This window comes from Nuphar pumila, chromosome 1 (genome assembly GCF_984573655.1).
Source record: "Nuphar pumila chromosome 1, dmNupPumi1.hap1.1, whole genome shotgun sequence".
NCBI lineage: Eukaryota > Viridiplantae > Streptophyta > Magnoliopsida > Nymphaeales > Nymphaeaceae > Nuphar > Nuphar pumila.
In genome coordinates this window covers 6,475,566-6,497,441 of record NC_143249.1, presented here as the reverse complement: position 1 = coordinate 6,497,441, position 21,876 = coordinate 6,475,566, and the positions used below count along the sequence as shown (strand labels likewise).

At 38.7% G+C, this 21,876-nt stretch overlaps 2 protein-coding genes across 2 annotated transcripts; both read left to right on the top strand.

Moving 5' to 3' along the window:
• Positions 1 to 799: 799 nt before the first annotated feature.
• Positions 800 to 15,074, top strand: LOC149847816 (preprotein translocase subunit SCY1, chloroplastic-like). Its single transcript, XM_090002501.1, has 8 exons — positions 800 to 1,008; positions 1,671 to 1,840; positions 10,152 to 10,537; positions 10,806 to 11,105; positions 11,192 to 11,281; positions 11,720 to 11,843; positions 13,806 to 13,969; positions 14,662 to 15,074. The coding sequence occupies exons 1-8, from the start codon at positions 866 to 868 to the stop codon at positions 14,887 to 14,889; spliced, it is 1,605 nt and encodes a 534-aa protein (XP_089858627.1). The 5' UTR covers positions 800 to 865; the 3' UTR covers positions 14,890 to 15,074.
• Positions 15,075 to 18,511: 3,437 nt separating this feature from the next.
• On the top strand, positions 18,512 to 20,011 carry LOC149847815 (putative UDP-glucosyl transferase 73B6). The gene has a single exon (XM_090002336.1). It carries the CDS (start codon positions 18,512 to 18,514, stop codon positions 20,009 to 20,011), a length of 1,500 nt encoding a protein of 499 aa, XP_089858462.1.
• Positions 20,012 to 21,876: the final 1,865 nt, after the last annotated feature.

The window sequence follows — 21,876 nt, the reverse complement described above, 5'->3', positions numbered from 1 at the left end:
ACCTCAGAGGAGGGTAGGCCCATTAAGGGACCCAGCTCTCGGCAGGGGTTCCTTGTTATAAAAAAAATCATGATTGTATGTAATATATACCTTCAAAAGCTAATAAAATACTAAAAGACGTGGCATTATTGAATACTGTTTATATTTAAAATAATATCAATATTGTTATTAATGCAACATTAACAATTTTCTTAGTTTTTATATTTTCATGTTTTCTTTATATCTTTATATACTTGCAACATTTTATGAATGCCGCTATTTTTCCAGAAAAATAACTTTTGTTTTTAAAACTTTCATCACGAGAATTTCCCTCACCACCAAAATGCCGACAACGATGGTTCAGAGTCGAGATGTTCCTCCCAAACCGGTTCGATTGAGTGTACGGTTTGCGGACAACACACGTAGGGGTGTCAAAGGGTAGGGTTTGGTTCGGACCCAGGTGGAACCAGACTTCAACCATATTTTTGGGTATGGTATCGAGTTCTGACCAGGGTTTAATCGGATTCACTATAAAAAAAACCACACCCAGACCGATAAGAACAAAATGAACCAAACCCGGACCATACACGGTAAAACCATATTTTTTATCATTTTTATATTGAAAATTTTCGGGTCTTAATTGGAACTCAGGTTGGGTTCAGGTTTGGTATAAAATTTCACAAACTATACCCGGGTCCATGTATTAATCGGACCTTCGGGTCCGGACTTTTTTATTTATCACCATACCCGGACCCTATAGGGTTTGGTTCGGGTAGGGTCCGGATAAACCAGGCCCGTTGACACCCCAAAACACACCCATCTAAAGCATTTTTTTTCCAAGGTGAGAGAGAGAGAGAGAGAGAGAGAGAGAGAGAGAGAGAGGATAATGTCGTGCACAGTGGGCGTGAAGGGTTACCCGCGCTTCAAACTCTCCTCATACCAAAAACCCAAAACTCATTCGAGGACGCGGGCGACTTTATCCTTGCCAAGATTCAGAGCCAATTTGAGCTCCAGCTTTTCATTTCCAAGGTACCCACTGAATTTTTTCTCTGTTTTTTCATATTTTTTGTTGACACATTCACTGATATATAGAATTAATATTTTTCGCGTTAAATTGGCTTCTCTATTCGTAAGTTTTTGAGCGTGCACATTTCCTTTTTGGAAAATAAAGTTTGGGGTCTGGAAATCAGGAAATATGGCGGTGAATGAAGCGAGTTTGTGGGAATTGCCGAAGATATCTAATCTTGGTACTGCTTGAAATCGAGTTATATCAAATATTCTTTTGTGGTGATTAATTGGTTGAGATGTGTTGGAATTTGGGTATATCATGACTCGTCTTAGTTTTAGTGAAAAAGGAAAAAGAATATCATTCATATGGATGATGATAGTATAACTTTAGCAATGCTTTGCTAATGCTTGTATTGATTATGCCTGAACTTGAATTAACAGCATCTTGTTTGGGCTTTTAGTTCCAACAAAGCAGCTGAAGTTGTTGCCAATTGATTCTAATGTTCATGAATTTATTTAGGTCCATTAACATTTCGTTCTCATTTGTTAGTCTGCCAATGTTTATGCCTCTGGTTTGATCATCTTCACTACATGTATCGTTTTGTAGCAGAATTGTCTCTGTCTATAGAACATTGCACCTTTAGTTTCATTACCTCCCATTACAATCGGTTGTTTCTTCGCAGGTGCTCAGACCAAGTCAATAACTTAGAGTTTGATCCTTTGGGTTTGCACCCTGACTTATCTGTTGGTGTTAATGCATCATGGATTGGCGTCTTGGATGAATACGTAAAGAGACTAGAAGTCCCTTCACGTGCAAAGCAAGAGAAGTCTTCCTCAACTAGAGGAGTTGCAGGTTTGGTTTCAGATATCACAATTAATTTTTATATCACTTATTGCACTTTGTTTCTGTATTTGAATCAATTGTATTAGATTGATTGTGTAAGAATTTTCTCCAGATATGGAGTTTGCAACATAAAAGGCATCCTCTGGTTATGTATGTTTTTGGTGTTTGCCAAAAGTAGTTGGACAATACCTTTAGATCTCTGCCTGTCTATTCAATCAGTATTGAAATAGTTGATATTACCTAATTCTTTTAGAGAACTGATACAATAAATTGTTATAAATATATGATTCTTAGTTAGGTTTAATATTGAATGATTTCTCTTATTCCCTAATAAAAGCTCTCACGCACACGCACACGCACACGCACACGCCCACACACACGCCCACGCCCACGCCCACGCCCACGCCCACGCCCACGCCCACGCCCACGCCCACGCACACGCACACGCACACGCACACGCACACATGTATTTATGTATATTTCTATAGCATTAACCATGCTCTCATAACTTTTGGTTGTATCCATGAAGAGTCAGGGTGTGTCAAGTGTTCATGTTGGTTAAGTGGGTGTTGACATTGATACATGTTAAGTCTTTATGGGGCATAATAGGATTGTACGTTGGAATTGATGTAGAAGAGCTATATGTGGTTTCCAATACGTCCAATTTAGGAGTTTCGAACAATGACGACCACCCACAGATAGACAGGTGACACTTTTGTGATGATGAACTGTGTCAAAGTAGCAATTGTATCCAGACAGTAATATAGTAGATAATTTTCACTATGTCTATTTTGTAAAGGTGCTATAAGAATAGGGGGTTAACTGTTCTTTGTACATGGCTCAACTGCCGCTTCTTGACATCATCTTCTGTATCTATTTCTATTCTATTTCCAATAATTATCCTTATCAGGTATCTTGCAGTTCAGACAATGGATATGTTTATTATATTATCGAACATGACATGTATAATATGAGTAAGATGCATTAGATGGAAATATGTATTTAAGAGTGATAAATATGTCATATGGATATGAGCACAAATATGGATATAACATGGAAAAACACATGATAACGTTATTAGAAGTAGATTATGTTTATGTATTTAATTACTTGTTTTTAAATGCAATATATTAAAATATATAAGTGCATATGAGGATTTTTGCACAATTATTTGATAGTGGGTTCAAGTTTGTTGAATTTGACCTTTTAAAGAATCCTGGCATATGTGACCAGTATTTATCATATCCACCAAATCTGGTAAGTATTGGAGGCTTTTTATGTGTAGTAAAAGTCCCTTTTACATGAATGAAAAAATATAATATAAGATTGCACTAAACAAGAAATAGAGAAAGTTAGGTTATCTGCAAATAAGTGAATGTTTAAATTCTTGTTTATCATGCACCTGTTTATGGCTGCATACGCCATTTTTTCATTACAAGCTGCAGTCAGCCTGATTATTGTGTTTGGATGATGTATCTTGCTTAGGTAAATTTTCAGTCTTTCGAGTACAGATTTCACTGAGCTACTTTTGTATGTTTAGGACCATCTTTTTTTGCATCTTGTGAACATCATTCCATCTCTCACCATTGAGAGCTTGTTCCTTTCAACTTATTTGTAATCATTTTGTTGCGTACAATTAGGGACTTTCTGTTAAGATGACATGATATGGTTCTGGATCCACGTCTGGTCCAGATCCATATATTATGTTTTGTATTTTGCACATGCTTGTATTTTATGTTTATAATCAGGGATATTATTGTCCATAATCTTTGTAAAGTGCTGTATATAAACACAGTTTTCTAGGTCACGATTGATGACCATTCTGTGCAGCCCCTTGCCTCCTCCCATCTACCTTCTGCTGATAGTGAAGACGTGGCTGAAACTCTGAATTCAAACATGGTATCAGAGCGGGTTGAATCGATCTACGCCCATTGAAGGTTGGTTATTTTCTCTTCCTTTCTTCTATTTCTTATTCTTCCTCTCTTCTCTTCTTTTCTGTTTCACGACAGATCTGCTTTCTCTTCAGATCTGGGTCCCTTCTAATCTACCTCTCATTCTTCTCGTTTTTGTTTCTTTTAAAGGACAAATCTGATCACGTCAGATCTGGTGTTGTTTTTCTGTCTAAAGAACAGATCTGACGTGCCGTTTTCTGTCCAAAGAACAGATCACGTCAGATCTGGTGTTGTTCCTATTATCGTCCTTATTCCTTCTAACTAAAGGATCGTCCTAAAATCAAATCACGTTAAATCTGATTTGTTTTTCTTCTCAAAAACATCTGATTACTCTTGAAGCAGGTCCTTTTCTATAATCATTCAATCTCTCTAATCTCGTCCCTAACTCAGCGCACAACCCGATCCTAAAAACCAATAGTCAAATAATCTTTTATTCTTTATTCCCTATTTCTCCCTTTATATTTCTTATCTCCATATAAACAGTTTGATTCTGCATATTATTACTGTTGACTGAAATTTTTCTCTAGCTTGCATATTATAAACTGTTTGATGTCAATTATTTTTGTTTTGGAACCACGTCATCAATCATTCTGGTATATTGGGTCTTCATAAAGACCTGTGCTGTGGTTCTGATACATAACCAGTAACCAGAACTCATTCACAAAAAAAAAAAGGTGCACAACACAGGGTCTAAAATTAAAGACATCTGAAATTTCCTCTATTTCAATCCATAATTGAAAGATATGGATTCGTCCTCTACTCATTCTGGTCTTTCATCTAGCTTTCTGAGTCAACTTGTCTCAGAAAAACTCAATCATTCAAATTTCTTGATCTGGAAACGGCAAATAATTTCCTTCATACGAAGCTAAGATCTTTTTGGGCACCTAGATGGATCAACTCCAGCCCCGCTTTGATTTATCACGCAGGAAGTACAGGATGATAAATGGGTTGTCTCATCTCGGATTCTTCAAAATCCTGACTTCACGGTTTGGGTGAAAAAAGACCAAGCACTAGTGGCGTACGTCACCTCTACTTTATCCCAGGAAATACTGATTGTAATTCCAGATGATTGTTCAGCCGTTGAATTATGGAATATGTTGGCTCAAACCTATTCTCAAATGTCGGAAGCAAAAATTTTATATCTCAAGCGAGAATTTCAGTCATTAAAGAAGGGCACTATGTTTGTTATGGAATATCTGAACAAGGTAAAAAGCATCACAGATCAGTTGGCTCTTGTTGGATGTGTGATCTCAGAGAGAGATAAGGTGCAACAAGTTTTAAGCGGATTGGGAGCAAATTATCATGTTCTTGTCACGTCTCTCACATGCTTGCCTGTTTTACCCAATTTTGAAGACTTACGGGCTAAACTTTTACATTATGAGATCAGTTTGAAGAACCTTTCTGACGGTGATAGTGAGCAACTTGACTCACAAAATGTTTTCGCTACTGGGCTGGTTTATGGACAAGGTCGTGGTGGAGGAAATAATCATCGTGGAGGTAGAGCTCGAGGACGATATGGTGGACAAAGGGGACGTGGGTTGCTTCCTACCCCAAACATGGCTCCTAATGCTCATGTAGGAAATTCAAGAAATATTCCCACATACCTTTTCTGTAATAAAAAGGGGCACATTAAAGCTGATTGTTGGTTCAACCCTCAGAACAACCCTCATAGCAAAGGCAAGAATTCCATTATTTAGTCAAACAGGCAGACTGATGGGAGTAAATCTAGTGGAGATATGCAACAACTTTTATTGGCAGCCCTTTCAAAGATGACGATAGCACAAGATGACCAAGGAGTATGGTATATAGACTCTGGGACAGCCACCCATGTCACGGGAGATTCAGGTAAACTCTCGAACTTATCTCCTTATTTCGATAACGACAACATTGTCACTGGAGATGGAACTCATCATTCAATTTCTCACACTGGGAATGCCATAATACCCTACTTAAATTCATCCATAAAACTGTCCAATGTTCTACATGCTCCTAATATCAAAAAGAACATTATTTCCGTCTCCAAACTTGTTGATGATACACATTATTCTGTCGAATTTACTCCTTCTGTGTATGTCAAGGACCTTCAAACAAGGAAGACATTCGTTAAAGGGGAGCGACGAGGAAATATGTATATCTTTAAGGAAGATCTTTTTGTTTGTGTTTCTGCTCCTGTCGTCTTAAAGCCTTCGTTGGAGTCCGTCTTGAAGCCTTTGTTGGAGTCCAATGAATCCTCTTCTAAATGTCTTCTTAGTCTGTCTAAATGTAATAAGTCAAATATTTGGTATAGTCGACTTGGTCACTGTAGTTTCGCTTTTATTGAAAAACTTGTAAGAGATAATCTTATCTCCTCATCTAGTTTGAGTCCTACTTTTGGCAATGAGAAATGTTCAAGTTGTCAATTGTGCAAGAGTCATGTTCTTCCTTTCAATTCAATTAATAAAAGAGCTTCAAGACCTTTTGAGATTATCTACTCTGATGTATGGGGTCCTGCACCTACTTGTTCCCTTTCGGGTAGCCAATACTATGTTGTTTTCATTGATAGTTATTATCGTTATACCTGGATGTACTTCATGAAACATAAATCTGAAGTTCCTTAATTGTTCAGAATGTTTCATGCCTTTGTTAAAACTCAATTTTTGTCAAATATTATGAATTTTCAGTGTGATGGGGGAGGTGAATACACTTCAAATGACTTTATTGCTTTTCCTCGAAACAATGATATAAGTCACAGAGTTTCCTGCTTGTACACACCGCAACAGAATGGTGTGGCCGAACGGAAACACCGCTACATTGTTGAGAGTGCGATGAGTATGTTGCTTGACACTCATATTCCTATTGAGTTATGGACAAAAGCTTTTCACTAATCGTTTGTTGATGGTCATTTTAGCCAATAAATCTCCTTATCATACCCTTTTTGGGCAGCACCCAAATTATGATAATTTACGTGTTTTTGGCTGTGTTTGTTATGTGCACATTGATAAATCATTAATAAATAAGTTTCAGGATAAAGCTTCTAAGTGCAGATTTGTGAGATATGCAGATGATTATTGTTAAAATGTATTCTTCAATCATTGTAATTATATATATATTTTATATATATAAAGGATGATACATATACATATATGGTATATATGTATATGTATCTTCTTAATTATATATATATAATATATATTTCTCTATTATTAGTCGTAGGGGTAGTTTAGTTATTTCACTTATTTTTACGTATATTCCATTTGAAATATGATTGTAATTTTCTTTTTATTTTTTATTTTTTATTTTTTATTTTTTATTTTTTATTTTTTATTTTTTATTTTTTATTTTTCCCTTTTTATTTTTGTGGTTTGCGCCACCTAGGGAGGCTCCCCAAAAGAGTCGTTGGGGGAGCCCCCAACGGTCACAAATGTGACCGTTGGGGGCTACCAACGACTCCTTTGGGAGCCCCCTATGTGGCTCCTCTCTTGTATTATAAATAGGGGCCTCCCCCTTGTAATTCGATATTCTTGAGGGAGCTTTAGCTCTATTGTAAAAGGGTTTTTACCCAATTTTTCATAATAAAGAGATATTCTTTTAGCCTTTTGGCTTAACCCTTTTCTGGGTTTATGGGTTTAGCACTTTATGTGCTTTTGGTTGCCCCTTAGTGGGTTTATGTATTTGCACCTTTAGTGTGCATTTATGGGTTCATTATCGAACCTATTGTTTTCTAACAATTATAAGAGATATCATTGCTATGAGCCTCTGACCAAGCGTGTTAAGATCTCCAAGAATGTGGTTTTTGATGAGCAGAATTTTGAAGATGGGCATTCTTCACAAAATTTGAGTCATGGTGTTGAAGTTTATTCTCCATGGCTGAATATCGAGTTGTTTGCTAACATCGATGGAGAGTGTTCATCTGATTGCAGTGGTGATCCCATGTCTATTCTTGTTCCGGATGAAACCTCTTGCACAACTCAAATTGAGATTGACAATTTGCCGCCCAAGGAGATTGAGAAGTTTTCAGGACCAGCCTATATGAGAAGAGCAGCAAAAACTACTCCCACCGTTACTGATGTGATTGTTGATGGACCTGAAAATTATTCCTTTGTCAGGAAATCTGAAAGAATTCGACACTCAATTCAGAGATAGGTTAGTTACGATAATTTCACTCTGGATTTTCAGTTATTTCTGTCACAGGTTGAAAAGCAAGATGAACCTACTACCTTATATCAGGCAGTCAAGTCACACAAGTGCATAGAAGCAATGAATGAAGAAATAGAAGTGTTACGTGAATATCAAACATGAGAAGTTGTTCCCAGACCCAATGATAGAGATATCGTAGGGTCTAAGTGGGTTTATAAGATCAAGTATAAACCTGATGGGAGCATTGAACGACACAAAGCAAGACTTGTTGCATGTAGTTTCACTCAAGAATACGGCCAGGATTATAATGAGACTTTTAGTCCTGTGGTCAAGATGGGGACAATTCGTATCATATTATCTTTAGTTGTTCACCACAAATGGACATTGAGCCAGATGAATGTGAAGAATGTTTTCTTTCGTGGAGCCCTTAAAGAAGAAGTTTATATGGAATAACCACCTGGATATGTGGAAGGAGATCCTAAGGCGTATGTCTGCAAATTGAAGAGAGCTCTTTATGGTTTAAAACAAGCATCATGGTTCTGGTTTGATAGTTTTTCTCTCAAAGTTCAGAATCTTGGTTTCCGCAGATGCACTCTTGATCACTCACTCTTTATATTCAGGGACGAGCATACAATCACATTCTTATTGATTTACGTAGATGACATAATTATCACGGGCAACTCTTGCAGTCATATCCAGACAGTCAAGGAATTCTTAAGTCAGAATTTTAAAATGAAGGACCTTGGAGAACTGAGATACTTCCTTAGAATAGAAGTTGACAGGAAAGACAATGTGTTGACCCTAACACAACATAAGTATACTCTTGACTTGTAAGTAGAGCGGGAATGAAAGATTGCAAGCCTTTAGCTACTCCTAGCGTTTTACAGCAGAAGTTGAGTTCCCACGATGGAGACTTATATGATGATCCCACCAGATACCGAAGTATAGTCAGAATGCTCCAGTATCTTACCTTCACTAGACCTGACATTGTCTATTATGTAAATCAAGTGTCTCAATTTATGCATGAACCTCGAACTGGGCACATGGATGCAGTTAAACGAATATTGAGATACTTAAAGGGTGCGGTGAGAGATAGACTTGTTTATAAGAGGAATCTTATAGATAATGGGGCTCATAAATTTTTTATCTATACTGATGCAGACTGGGCAAGAGATCCAGATGAGAGAAGGTCAGTTTCAGGCTATTGTATATTTCTTGGCAGCAACATTGTGTCTTAGAGTAGTAGAAAACAGAAGGTTGTTGTGAGATCTAGTACTGAGGCTGAATATCGTTCCATGGCACCGGCCACAACAGAAGCTATGTGGGTTAGACACTTGCTAACAGAATTGGGAGAATCTATCTCAAGATCATTATTATTGTGTGACAATCAAAGTGCGATAAATATTTTCTTTAATCCCATTCATCATAGTCGCAATAAACATATCGAGATAGATCAACTTGTTGTCGGGCAAAAGGTTGAAGAGAAAGAAATTGGGCCATATTATGTTCGCACTGAAGATCAAGTGGTGATATGTTTACAAAAGGGCTGACCAAATATAATTTTTGGTTCTTAAAAAGCAAGTTGTCCATGATTCGAAATCATGCTCAACTTGAGGGAGGCTGTTAAGATGACATGATATGGTTTTGGATCCACGTCTGGTCCAGATCCATATATTATATTTTGTATTTTGCACATGCTTGTATTTTATGTTTATAATCAGGGATATTATTGTCCATAATCTTTGTATATAAACAGTGTTCTAGGTCACGATTGATGACCATTCTGCTCAGCCCCTTGCCTCCTCCCATCTACCTTCTGCTGATAGTGAAGACGTGGCTGGAACTCTGAATTCAAACACTTTCGTATGCATCTTTGAACTGGATTCCATGTATACTGTTACATTACCATTATAATGCTAAGAGGTAAAGCTTAGTGACTACCAAGTTTATATCTAATGTAAGAATGTCACAACATTATCTGATTTGTTTGATAATCAACATGGCAATGACATCATGTGCATCAATGAGTAGCAACGTTTGTGGGGAACTAGTATGCATTATAGGCTGTGTATGAGTATATATTACAAGATAACAAATATGGTTTGCTTGTGGATATTCAGTTTTAGTGTAATTGTTGAGTTGAACTCACATGAGAGTTTGTACACGTTCACATTTAATGGAACTGTTGAGTTGAATTCACATGATTCTCATTCCAATAATACATGATTGTGTTACTCTTTTTATACCTGCAGCTGCTATTGAAGATAGTTCCATTGACTTTGGTGACTTCTTCAAGGGCCCCCTTCCTGGAAAGTTTTTGAAGCTTTTAGGTTATTTGGCACTTTCAAGAGTAGGAATATATATACCATTAGGTGGAGTAAACCGTGATGCTTTTCTTGGCAATCTGGATCAAAACAGCCTGTTGAGTACATTAGACTCATTCTCTGGGGGTGGAATTGGTCGCTTGGGCGTATGCTCCCTGGGAATTGTCCCATTTATTAATGCACAAATTGTATTTCAGCTACTTGCACAAATTTATCCTAAGCTTCAAGAACTGCAGAAAAAAGAGGGTGAAGCGGGCAGGAAGAAGATTCTTCAATATACACGCTACGCATCTGTTGGATTTGCAATAGTACAGGTCAGAGTAATTAATCAAGGCACTTCTCTTATGTGAAATGCATTTTTATTGCAGCTTGTCATATTTATAAAGGACTTTACCTATGGTTCTCTGACTGTATCAAACTTATTCTGTATATGAGCTCAATTACATGCATGTGTGCATGTGTTTCTGGAGACATATGGTTACTCCTAAAGATTGCTAATGCGTCTGGGTAATGTACATTTCAATGGTCTCATGCACAAAGGAGTGCTTTGTCATCTAAATTTTGTTGTTCTTTGGCATGCAGGCTATAGGACAGATATTGTACCTCCGTCCATATGCTAATGACTTCAGTATCGAGTGGGCATTATCATCTGTAACATTATTGACACTAGGATCTGTGGTTACAACTTACATTGGAGAAAGGATTTCAGACTTGAAACTTGGAAATGGAACATCACTTTTGATCTTCACAAACATTATCTCATACTTGCCAGCTTCTTTTGGAAGGACAATTGTACAAGCTTTTCAGGATGGAAACTACTTTGGGCTTGCTGCTACAATCAGTTCATTTTTCCTCTTAGTTCTTGGTATAGTTTATGTCCAGGTAAGTTGGTATCCCTGTTACAAGTGAAATTGTTGGAATTACTAAACCAACATCATGTTCACATTGACACCGACTAATTGATGCAGGAAGCTGAAAGAAAAATACCTCTTAATTATGCGTCGAGATATAGTATCAGAAGTGGAGGCCTCCAAAAATCTGCTTACCTTCCTTTTAAGGTTTGTACATATATTTTCTTTTTCTTAACTTCCATACTTGTTGCTTGAACATTTATGATGCTTCAAGCATTTCTGTGATATATTACTAGAAAGCTAATTCTGTTAACTTCTATTTATGTGCCCAACTTATGATGTAGGTTGTTTGTTTATCCTGTTTTTTACACATTTAATCATGTTAATATTCCTTCATTAGAGATCAGGTATCTAGGTCAATTTTTATTGCAACTTTGTAATTTTGCTGGTTATAACAGGGTTTAGTGGGTGCATTTGTACAATAGCTTTGATGGCTGAAACTTAATAGTTTTTCATTGTGCCTAACGGTTTACCATCTCATTTCATATGTAAATGTGCATGTATTCTCTATGAAAGTGAAGTGCAAATTGTTCGTCATTACTAGTATACTTTAAACACTGTTGAATTCTGATAGGTCTGATGCAGGTGAACAGTTCAGGTGTTATGCCTATAATATTTTCAACCTCATCTTTAGCTCTCCCTGGTACCTTAGCACGCTTCACTGGAATAGCTGCTCTAAGAAAAGCTGCAATTGCCTTTAATCCAGAGGGTAAAGTTAAACTTATCTGTTCTCATGTGCAGATTATGGCTGTTGTGCTTTTTTCTTTTTTTGATTTTTATAGTATCCAGCATGTTTTGGGATGAAGGCGTAGTTGTTGTATAGTATCCAGCATACTGGAGAGTGGAGACTAAGAGGCAGTATGGATGTATATGTTTCTGTATTTGTCTGCACGTGTAAGTGTGCACAGGCTTGTGTGTGTGTGTCACTAGTATCAGCAATTTCTTGGCAAGGGAACTATTAGAGATAATTTAATAATAGCCTTTTCCCTAAAAGAAAATCTTGGCAATTTTAAAGACAGATAAAATCTAAAGCATACACAAAAGTTTGTATTAAGGATAACAGAGAAAACATAGAGAACATAAAAAAGGCATTGATATAAAGATTCTATTTGAAAATTTTCATGCAGTATGAGTTTTTAACAATCATCTCTTGAGATATTAGGAAATGGAAGCATACAGTAGAATACTATGATATTTTTAATGTTATTTTTTTAAAATAATTGTCATAGTATCATGCAAGGTTGTAAGTATCGTATCATAACCCGTATCGGTTGGGCCCAAAATAAGATACGTATTGTATCATATCGTAAAAAATCATAAATTTTGAAAAAAAAATAAAAAGTTTTAAAAAAATCATAAAAAATCAGAAAATAGCAAAAATTCTAAAAAATCATAACACACAAAACAACGATGAAATGCAAAAAATGCAACAATAAAATCACATATGAATCATTCATGTCTCTATGAGTTGTATAAGACATCATCAAAGATCAACTATCTCACAAGAACAATGCAAAATATTAAATGTATTGCAATTAAGACCATGCCACAAGACTCATACTTTCATATTACATAACAAAAAATATTCTAACAATAGTTGCACTCGATTATCAATCGGTTTTCACTCATTACTTGAGTGCTTTATTGCCATGCCTGATCATTTGATGACATCTTTGTTGTAGGAGTGTGAAGCCCGATTTCTACCTTGATATAAATCTTTAATTTTCGCGGATCCAACTAAGGGAGAAGCGCCCCCCGAGGCAGAAATTTTTTAGAGTAGCTTTGTAATTTTACTCAGAATAAATATTTTTTATCTTAACTCATTTTTTTGCGTGAAAAAATGATGAAAATGCACTTTTTTTACCTTAACCCACTTCTTTGGTGAAAAATGGTGGAAATGCACCCTTGACGAAATCACGAAAGCCCTCTCTCCGGCTCAAAGATTGGCTCCCAAAATGGTCTCACGGCTCTTAGGGTGTGTGGGAAGCTCTTCAATATGTTATATACGAACGAGGGTTTCGACCCTCAAAAGCTCTTTAAAACCCAAAAACACAAAGCACGATTTTGCTCATTTTTAAGTCCATGGGCACTGTATCGTACGGTACTGTACGGTACAACACCGTATTGTATGATATGTGCGATACGCCTACGTGTATCATATCGATCTCTTGCATCGATACGATATGTAGCGTACCATACGGTACAATATGGACAACATTGGTATCATGTGATATTTTGGAAACTTGAGATATTTGTGCATATGATACTTGCTTACATTTTTATGCATAATTCATACATTCATGTGTAAACGTGTGCATGTGTGTGTGTCTGTGTGCATGTGTGTGTGTCTGTGTGCATGTGTGTGTGTGTGTGCGTTTACATTGAAGCTGTGCATATCATTTTGTTAATGCTAAAATAAAACAATAACAGATGAAGTAAATGTCTAGCAATTCATGCATCTCATTGCTACGAAGGATCTCTTCCCATTATTTTTTGGTTGTTGTCCAAGATATCTGAATAAGATGTTTTTTTTAATATTATTATTTGAATGTGTTAGTGCTGCAACTAGGTATGTTGTCAGTGTTATGGATAAAGTTTACTCTATTTCAATTTCTTGTGTCTATAGGAAACATTTTCTGTTGGCAACTTACCTGGCCCTGCTGTTCTGCAGGTGCTTTGTATCTTCCTACTAATATCCTACTCATTGCTTTCTTTAATTACTACTACACATTTCTTCAATTGGATCCGGATGATGTAAGTGAGCAGTTGAAGCGTCAAGGTGCATCCATACCACTTGTGAGGCCTGGTAAAAGTACAGCTGCATTCATCAAAACTGTAAGATTTCCATATGTTTTTCTTTCTGTTTTTGATAGTCAAGCTTGCCTGGTTTAAATCCGTGGTAATAGTGAGGTTTTGCCTTTTACAGGGGCTAGTACAGCTTGACTACAATAAAAAACTTAGGATTTAACTTCCTATGCTAGTTGATACAGAGAATCCTCCAAGCCAGCAACCCGTAGTCATAAATCCAGATTTGTTACTATGTATTGACAAATGCAGTAGATTTGACAGAATGTTACCATTCGAACTAAGCTGACATGCATTATATCTTCCCTAATAGCTTGATACACAAGAACGAGCATTTCCTCGATGGACCATCCACCTGTGATCACTCAGGACTTTCAGCCTCCTGGCACACAAATATGAAATATGTTAATGATCTTATGTTCATCGTGCATAACTAGCAGTATGAGTAGTATAGTCACCGATATCAGTATCAGTAGGTTCTTGGTAAAGCAACTTTTAAGAACTAAAGTTAACAGATTTTGTTTGGGAAATATAGGAAAAATCATGGTAATGAGTAGTGCTTTGGTTTTTAAATAATAAAAAATGAAGCATGAAAAAACTTTAGACTAAGACTCAAAGTTATTTTTATTTATTATGGCATGTGTGTGTGCACGCATGTGTGTGCATGCGTCTGTGTACGTATTGCAAAAGATTTGTACAAGAAGATATTTGATGAAATGCAGGTTCTTGGAAGAATATCTGTTCTTGGGTCTGCATTTTTAGCAGTGATGGCTGCTGGGCCTGCCGTGATCGAACAGATAACACATCTTACTGCATTCCGTGGATTTGCTGGGACATCCGTTCTCATACTTGTTGGGTGTGCAACAGATACAGCTCGTAAAGTTCAAGCTGAGATAATTTCACAGAAATACAAGAACATTGAGTTCTATGATATCAACAACAGCCTATGAAGTCCTCACACCTATATTGCTGCTTGTGCCCCCAGTTTGAAATGGCTATGTAGGCCAGAGGCCATATGTTGCGCTTTATGCTTTAACAGCATTTGTAATTCAATATCAGGAAGCAGAAGGATGTACAGTTAAGTGGACCATGTTAACACCAATTATCAATTCATATACTCAGCTATTCTTTGTACATTAATCACAAACTTGACCTCAACGAATTACCAGCCTTTACTGGAGTAATTGGTTCAACAGTAAATGTCAAAATCAAATAACATAAATGTGAAAGTTTATTATTAGAAGAAAATAGTAAATCGACCCGGTCCTCGACTCTTTACTAAATCATGCTATTGGTGGTTCAGGCAAAGGCCCAATTGGCTAGTGGCCGTAAACAAATATTCCAGGATATGGAATGAGCACTATGTGACTTCCAAGCTATGTCACATGGTTACAGCTGTGGATATGGGCACCATACTCAGAAAATGGTGAATACTTGTCCCGTCTGATTAGCTTGAATTACCAGGCTGAGTGATGCAGTTGCTCTCTCTCTCTCTCTCTCTCTCTCTCTCTCTCTCTCTGCGCCATGTTAGTTAAGTGGCAGTAAGATTTAAATCAAGTTTAGGTAACCTGAATCTGGTCAAATTTCATGACACAGATTGTTCCTTTCCTAATATGTTGGTGTTTATGCCTAAGTTGGGGATGTCTAACCGACCTATTTTAAATTTGGAAAAATATTGGCTGCTCTCATGGGTTACAAACCTTTTAGGTCAAACTCATAAGGAGAGGTTTTGACCCAAGTTGACCTCATGGATGTGTTTAGCGTGATTAAAATAGTAAGAATCGACTCTTGATTGCATTTTTTGGACATAAAAATACAAACTTTTGAGGGTTGAAAGTTCAGTACATTTGTGGAATTTTCAACCTTCAGAAAATCTTGCATATATGTTTAGAAGATATGATTTAAGAGCTGGTTTCTACTAAACCATACATGTAGATCACATTTGGAGGGTCAGGTCACAGGTGTAAAAAATAAAAAAAATAGTGTTTTCACTTGGAGCCAGGATCAGGTGCCATCACATGGCACACTTTGAAGTGTGCTGCTGCACCTGATGCCCTCCATCTTTGGCTGACAGTCTGTCAGTTGTGGGGCAGCCAGATGCAGAGGCACACTCAAAGTGTGCCATGTGATGGCACCTTATCCTGACTCTTTCACTTGTAGGTTCCAAACTTACTAGTGTGGCTAATATTTTCTCATGTATAACCTACGAGTCAAACTAATTGAATCCAAAGTTGTCTTCTCACTAGACACCAATGCGGTTGTTAACTCCCATCCAAGGAAGTCATTTCCCTTGAAAGGGATGCCCAAGAGGGAAAATGCTTCCCCATGGGGGAATGTGTGACCCCATTTTGATATATGAAATACCTGTTTGCATTTATTATTTGGGCCCGACCATATGTTTCCCGTGAAGATGTTTGCTTCACCCCACTTAGAAAGTGCCGCTTTCCTATGAAAGAGGGCCTCCTTCATAGGAAAGGGCAATAAACAGACACGCTACAAATGATATACATCTGGCCCGCATAGTCATATTAGCATGAGGCAAAGCTGGACCATACTCAACCAGTTTGGATTATGAAAAAAATCTTAAATGCGACTATATAAAAGTATTTGTGTGCCTTGAATTCTGGACCTGCTTCACTCCATGATCTGTTTCGAGCTTTCGATATAATTTAGGAGAAAAAAATGGAGGTAGGTAAGGCTCTTATTCTCACACAAACAAAGAATTCGATTTTAAAAAAAACATTTCGATATTACTATCGTTCTTGCTAATTATTCATCACTCAAATATAAACTTTATAATCTCAATAGGTATATGTAATGGTGGGCCCCTTTCTACACCTTCTAATGCAATTATGATGACTTTTGGTGTTCTTATTATGGGCCTCAAACATTAAGCACAATTTTTTTCCCATTAACATAAGATTAATGACCCCACTAATTCAGGAATTTAGTGAAACCAGATTCCTATTGGACATGCGCTGGGACTAGACAAACAAAACGAAAAAGTAACTGTGGGCGAATTCTCCCAATTCCCTGATTCCAAACACAACTTAATGATGATGTGTGAGCTTCGATTATCAATGATCAAGCAATAATCAGCGTGTTCTTCATGGCAGGGGTACGTACCCCTGACTTGATCCTCACTCATAAAAAAAGGAGTTGAAAAAGAAAATTAATAAATAATAATGCACGGGTTTAATTTGGTTTTAGTTTTATAAAATGCAGTTCGAAGAACAAACATGTATAGGAGATTTATCCTTGAAAAAAAACAATATTTGCATGTGTATACATTTCAATTGACAATGCAAAAATATTCAAATATGGGTCTAATCCAAGGGGTTCCATACCTGCTAGCCTAGGTAGATAATCCGATGTACGTAAATGGACCGGACTCAATTTGGACACAATTGGATACAGCTTAATCGATTTTTGGAGTTGAATGAGAAAACCTTAATTTATTGAATCTTGATCTGCTTAGCTATTTGTGCCAATTAGATATAAATTTGCATGTAATTACTTTGGGATTTGTTGGGCTTGGATTGAATTAAGTATGATATTATTAATTAATCGGATCTAATTTCCTTTACCAAATCAGACTAAATAAAATTGGATTTGGTTTATCCATAGGGAATGTGAACAGGTCGGATTTGGTTCCAGTGTAAGAACTAACCCCTCTTACATAATTGGATATAGTGTAACACGATTTGGATTAGATTTAGACTCGGTTGCGAACAGCAACAGCTGAATCCAGATGTTTTACATGTAATCAAATTGAGATGTTGTCTTTGGTTCAGATACAAAACCCCAAACTCCGGATTTCATCATTAGTCGGATGCTATGTTCTTTTCTCGATTCGTGATTGGTCGGATATCCGATCCAAATTCAAAGCATTGATTCCCTAGACAACCCACCGCAGATCCAAGCCCTTTAGGTTTCCAATTTTCCATTGTTCGTCATTTCTGATATGGATGGGACCATGCATTTTGCGTTTTTTGGCGTGCGTTGATCTCTCTCTCTCTCTCTTGTGGCATGGCTGGTTAGGTCTATTTGTGACTGGAGCTACAGTGGTTCTCATTCCACACCCTCTATCTATAGATTGGCCCCTGCAGAAACGGTAAGGCGCCCGTTCTTGGCCACTGCCTCATATCTAAATGTATATGTTTGCTATTAATCAACAAACCTGTAATAGAGCCAAGCATTGGTAGTTCATATTGGGGTTGCCGAGCCTATTTTCATGAGTTGGGAGGAGCTCTTTACGACCTGAACATGAGGGCAGCCACAAGTGGCTCATCTGATTTCCCCGTCTTTGATGGGATTCAAATCAAGGACCTCTACGCGCCAAGTTTATCGGTTTAAAAAAAAGAAGCAGCATGCAGTATACTGACATATGCGCATGACTGGAAAAATGAATCAATCCGCCTGTAGCTTGTTTCGCTTTTCAATGAAATAATTGGGTTCAAGAAATCATTTCCGATATCGTGTTGAGGATTCCTCCAGTAACCATATAAATAAAGCCCTTCTACCCTTCATTTTCTCAACTCAAACCCAGCATCCAGAGAGAGAGAGATGGGAATGCCGCAGGTTATCATCTTTCCGTTCATGGCACAAGGCCATACCCTCCCACTGCTGGACCTCACCAAGATGCTAGCCCGCCGAGGTGTCAAGATCACCATCTTCACCACCCCTTCCAACTCCAAACCCATTCTCCAAACGCTTTCCCAAACACCAAACGTTCAGCTCGAGATCCTTGACTTCCCAGCATCGAAAGAGCTCCCCCCATCTTGCGAGAACACGGACCAGCTGCCCTCCATGGACCACTTCGTCCCCTTCGTACTCACAACCAAGAGACTCCAAAAACCCTTCGAGAGATCCCTACAGAAGATGGTAAACTCAAGAGAGGGGCCTCCCCTCTGCATCATCTCCGACTTCTTCCTCCCGTGGACCCTGGAGTCCGGATCCAAATTCAACATCCCCAGGTTGGTTTTCCACGGGATGAGCGCCTACGCCAGGTCCGTCACCAAGTCCATCGAGGTGCACCGCCCACACAGGGAACTGGCCTCCGACTCGGAGCCTTTTGAGATTCCCGGGTTGCCCACCAGGGTCCTACTAACCAGATCCGAAATCCCGTGGCCCCTCAAGGAGGTGGAAGAGGACCACCAGTTGGCGATGTTGATCGCCGAAATCGGAGAAGCCGAGGACCGGAGCGACGGAGCCATACTCAACACCTTCGTCGAGCTCGAGCCGATCTACGTCTCGCACGTGCGAAGCTGCTACTTCAAGCGCGTGTGGTGTGTGGGGCCCATGACCCTGTGCAACGAAGCTCAGGAGGGGAGAGGGGGTGAGGGCTCACACGTGTGGCAGACATGCACCGATTGGCTGGACGCATGTGCGGGCCAGCCTGGGTCGGTGATCTACGCATCCTTCGGGTCACAGGCACACATGGCAGACGGCCAGATGACGGAGATTGCTTGCGGGCTGGAGTCCAGCGGTCGGGCCTTTGTGCTTGTGGTGAGGTCCGGCACATGGCAGGCCCCAGACGGGTTCGAGGAGCGCGTGGCTGGGATGGGGTTGGTGCTGAGGCGGTGGGCTCCGCAGCTGCTGCTACTAGATCACCCAGCAGTAGGCGGGTTCTTGACCCACTGTGGCTGGAACTCAGTCATCGAGAGCCTCTCCTCCGGAGTGCCAATGTTGACTTGGCCCATGATGGCTGAGCAGCAGGTGAACGAGAAGATGGTTGTAGATGAACTCGGTGCAGGGTTAAGGGTCCTACCGACGCCCAGAAATTTGCTGGGCACACTGGTGACAAGGGATGTGGTGCGCGAGAGGGTGCTGGAGCTGATGGCTAGTGAGGAAGGCCGGTTGGCACGGGAGAGGGCGATCAAGATAGGCCAAGCTGCGAAGGCCGCGGTCAAAGAGGGTGGGTCTTCGTACACTAGCTTGAGCGCACTCATTGAGAGCGGTCAAGGAGAGGGATCTTTGGGCACAGTCAAACTCAGTGATAACTTGTGCGGTAAAGAGCGCTTGGCAGTGGTACATCCAAGGCATCCCTTACTCGAACCTGGTCTCCTTTAAGGGGGGGGGGGGGGGCATTTGCATGTCCTGGAAACTGGGGTTTTTCGACGGGTGTGCCTTTCTGCGGGCCCCACTGTGACCAAATAAACTGGGCACTCTTTTTTTTTTTTTTTCCGCAGAATAGGAGCCCAAAATCCTCGACAACCCCCCACTTTCAACAGAAAGGATTCCCGTGGGATTCCGTTTTTGCTGAAAGGAGAGTGCAGAAGAGGGTGCCCATGACTCGCAAACGCCCCTTTTAAGACTTCATGTCTTCTCACTGCTGTCTGCTCTGACATGAGCAATTCATGCAAATGCTTTTTTTTTCGAGGGAAATTCAAGCAAAGCTATTAGCTACTGTATTTAAACAAACTACTAATATATCAAAACACGCCAACGTTTTGGATATTGTAAAAAATGCAGCTAAATTTAAGATCCATTAATTAAACAGATTTTATCAATTTTAATTAATTTGGGTTATGAATGAACCAAGTTGAGTAAACAGGTAAAAAATTTACTGATTTATCCTCAAGACACTCTTTTTCTTTGTTCCCACGTCCGTTCTCTTCCACAGTTCCAATCACCATTCTTTCCCACACCGACCCAACCAACCTTGGTTAACCCAACTATATATGTACAAGCAGGCAGGGTTATCTGCTGAAAGGGTGATGATGCTGGCTGGATTGCTAGCTCAACTTTGTTCTTCTTGCTCTGATTAGATAGGGATGTCCATGAGTCCGATTTTATCCGGTATCCGAACAAATTTGATTCCATGTAGTCGCATTCGGTAAGCCAAAATTATATCGGTTTATAATTGGATACAGATATGGTTTTGATCTTTTGCTACCGAATTCAACAAATATCCAAATTTAATGGATATCCGGATCCGTTTACATGTAAAAAAGTAGATCTGACATGAGCTTTTGACCATCAGAATCTGAATTCAAATTTGAATCCATTTAGTCAAATATGGTATCGTTCACATTCTATCCGAATCCGAACTTTTTACATCCCTAGCCCTACACATGGGGCCGATTTGTTATTTGAGGGCAGAAAGGTAACTGTGGTGCACAATTTAATGGCAATCTTCATGGCAAGTAACGATGAACCTTTTTAATTAACCATGACATTTGATAGGTGCAATTTTAACAATATTCCAAACTGGGTATTTTTTATTATTGCCAAAACAATAGGTGTGCTTTTTTATAGTTTCCACAAAAAATGTAATCTTGACGCAGACGGATCTAGGTCAGGTCTCAACATTGACCCAACATTAGATCCAGCATTTGTAGAGTGGTGTCCAAATTTTGATTTCTATTGGACCAGAAATTGCCAAGATATTGACAGTCGTTCGTAGTTAAGAACTCTTATCCAAACCTCACAGGATGCAGAGTGTTTGAAACCAAGATTCCCAATAGACAAGAATGGCAATTCCCATGAGGTGAAAAAAAGGATTCTGATTCTCAAGAGTCAAAATTCCTGGATATGAGAATTTCAATTCCTGAATGAAGGAATTATAATTCTTAATGCATGGGAATTCCAATTATATATATATATATATATATATATATATATATATATATATATATATATATATATATATATATATACACACCCTGCTGGGCAAACAGCCACCAAATGCATGATGGGCATACATCACGCGCACAATGGACAACCAGCATGCGCATGATCTGTGCTTGGTCTTTAGTGGCAGTCAGCGACCGCCACTAATGACCTTTAGGTCCACGCAAAAATCACTGTTAAAGGTCTTTTTATCGTTTTGACATGCACGTGTCCACTGGCTCTTCATCTGTTAGGGGGTAGGCAGATATCCCTACTCTCTCTCTCTCTCTCTCTCTCTCTCTCTCTATATATATATATATATA

Coding starts and splice junctions, on each gene's coding strand:
- LOC149847815 (XM_090002336.1), top strand. CDS start 18,512: ATGCCGCAGGTTATCATCTTTCCGTTCATGGCACAAGGCCATACCCTC.
- LOC149847816 (XM_090002501.1), top strand. CDS start 866: ATGTCGTGCACAGTGGGCGTGAAGGGTTACCCGCGCTTCAAACTCTCC. Junction 10,538..10,805: donor TTGGATTTGCAATAGTACAG/GTCAGAGTAATT, acceptor TTTGGCATGCAG/GCTATAGGACAGATATTGTA. Junction 11,106..11,191: donor TTGGTATAGTTTATGTCCAG/GTAAGTTGGTAT, acceptor TAATTGATGCAG/GAAGCTGAAAGAAAAATACC.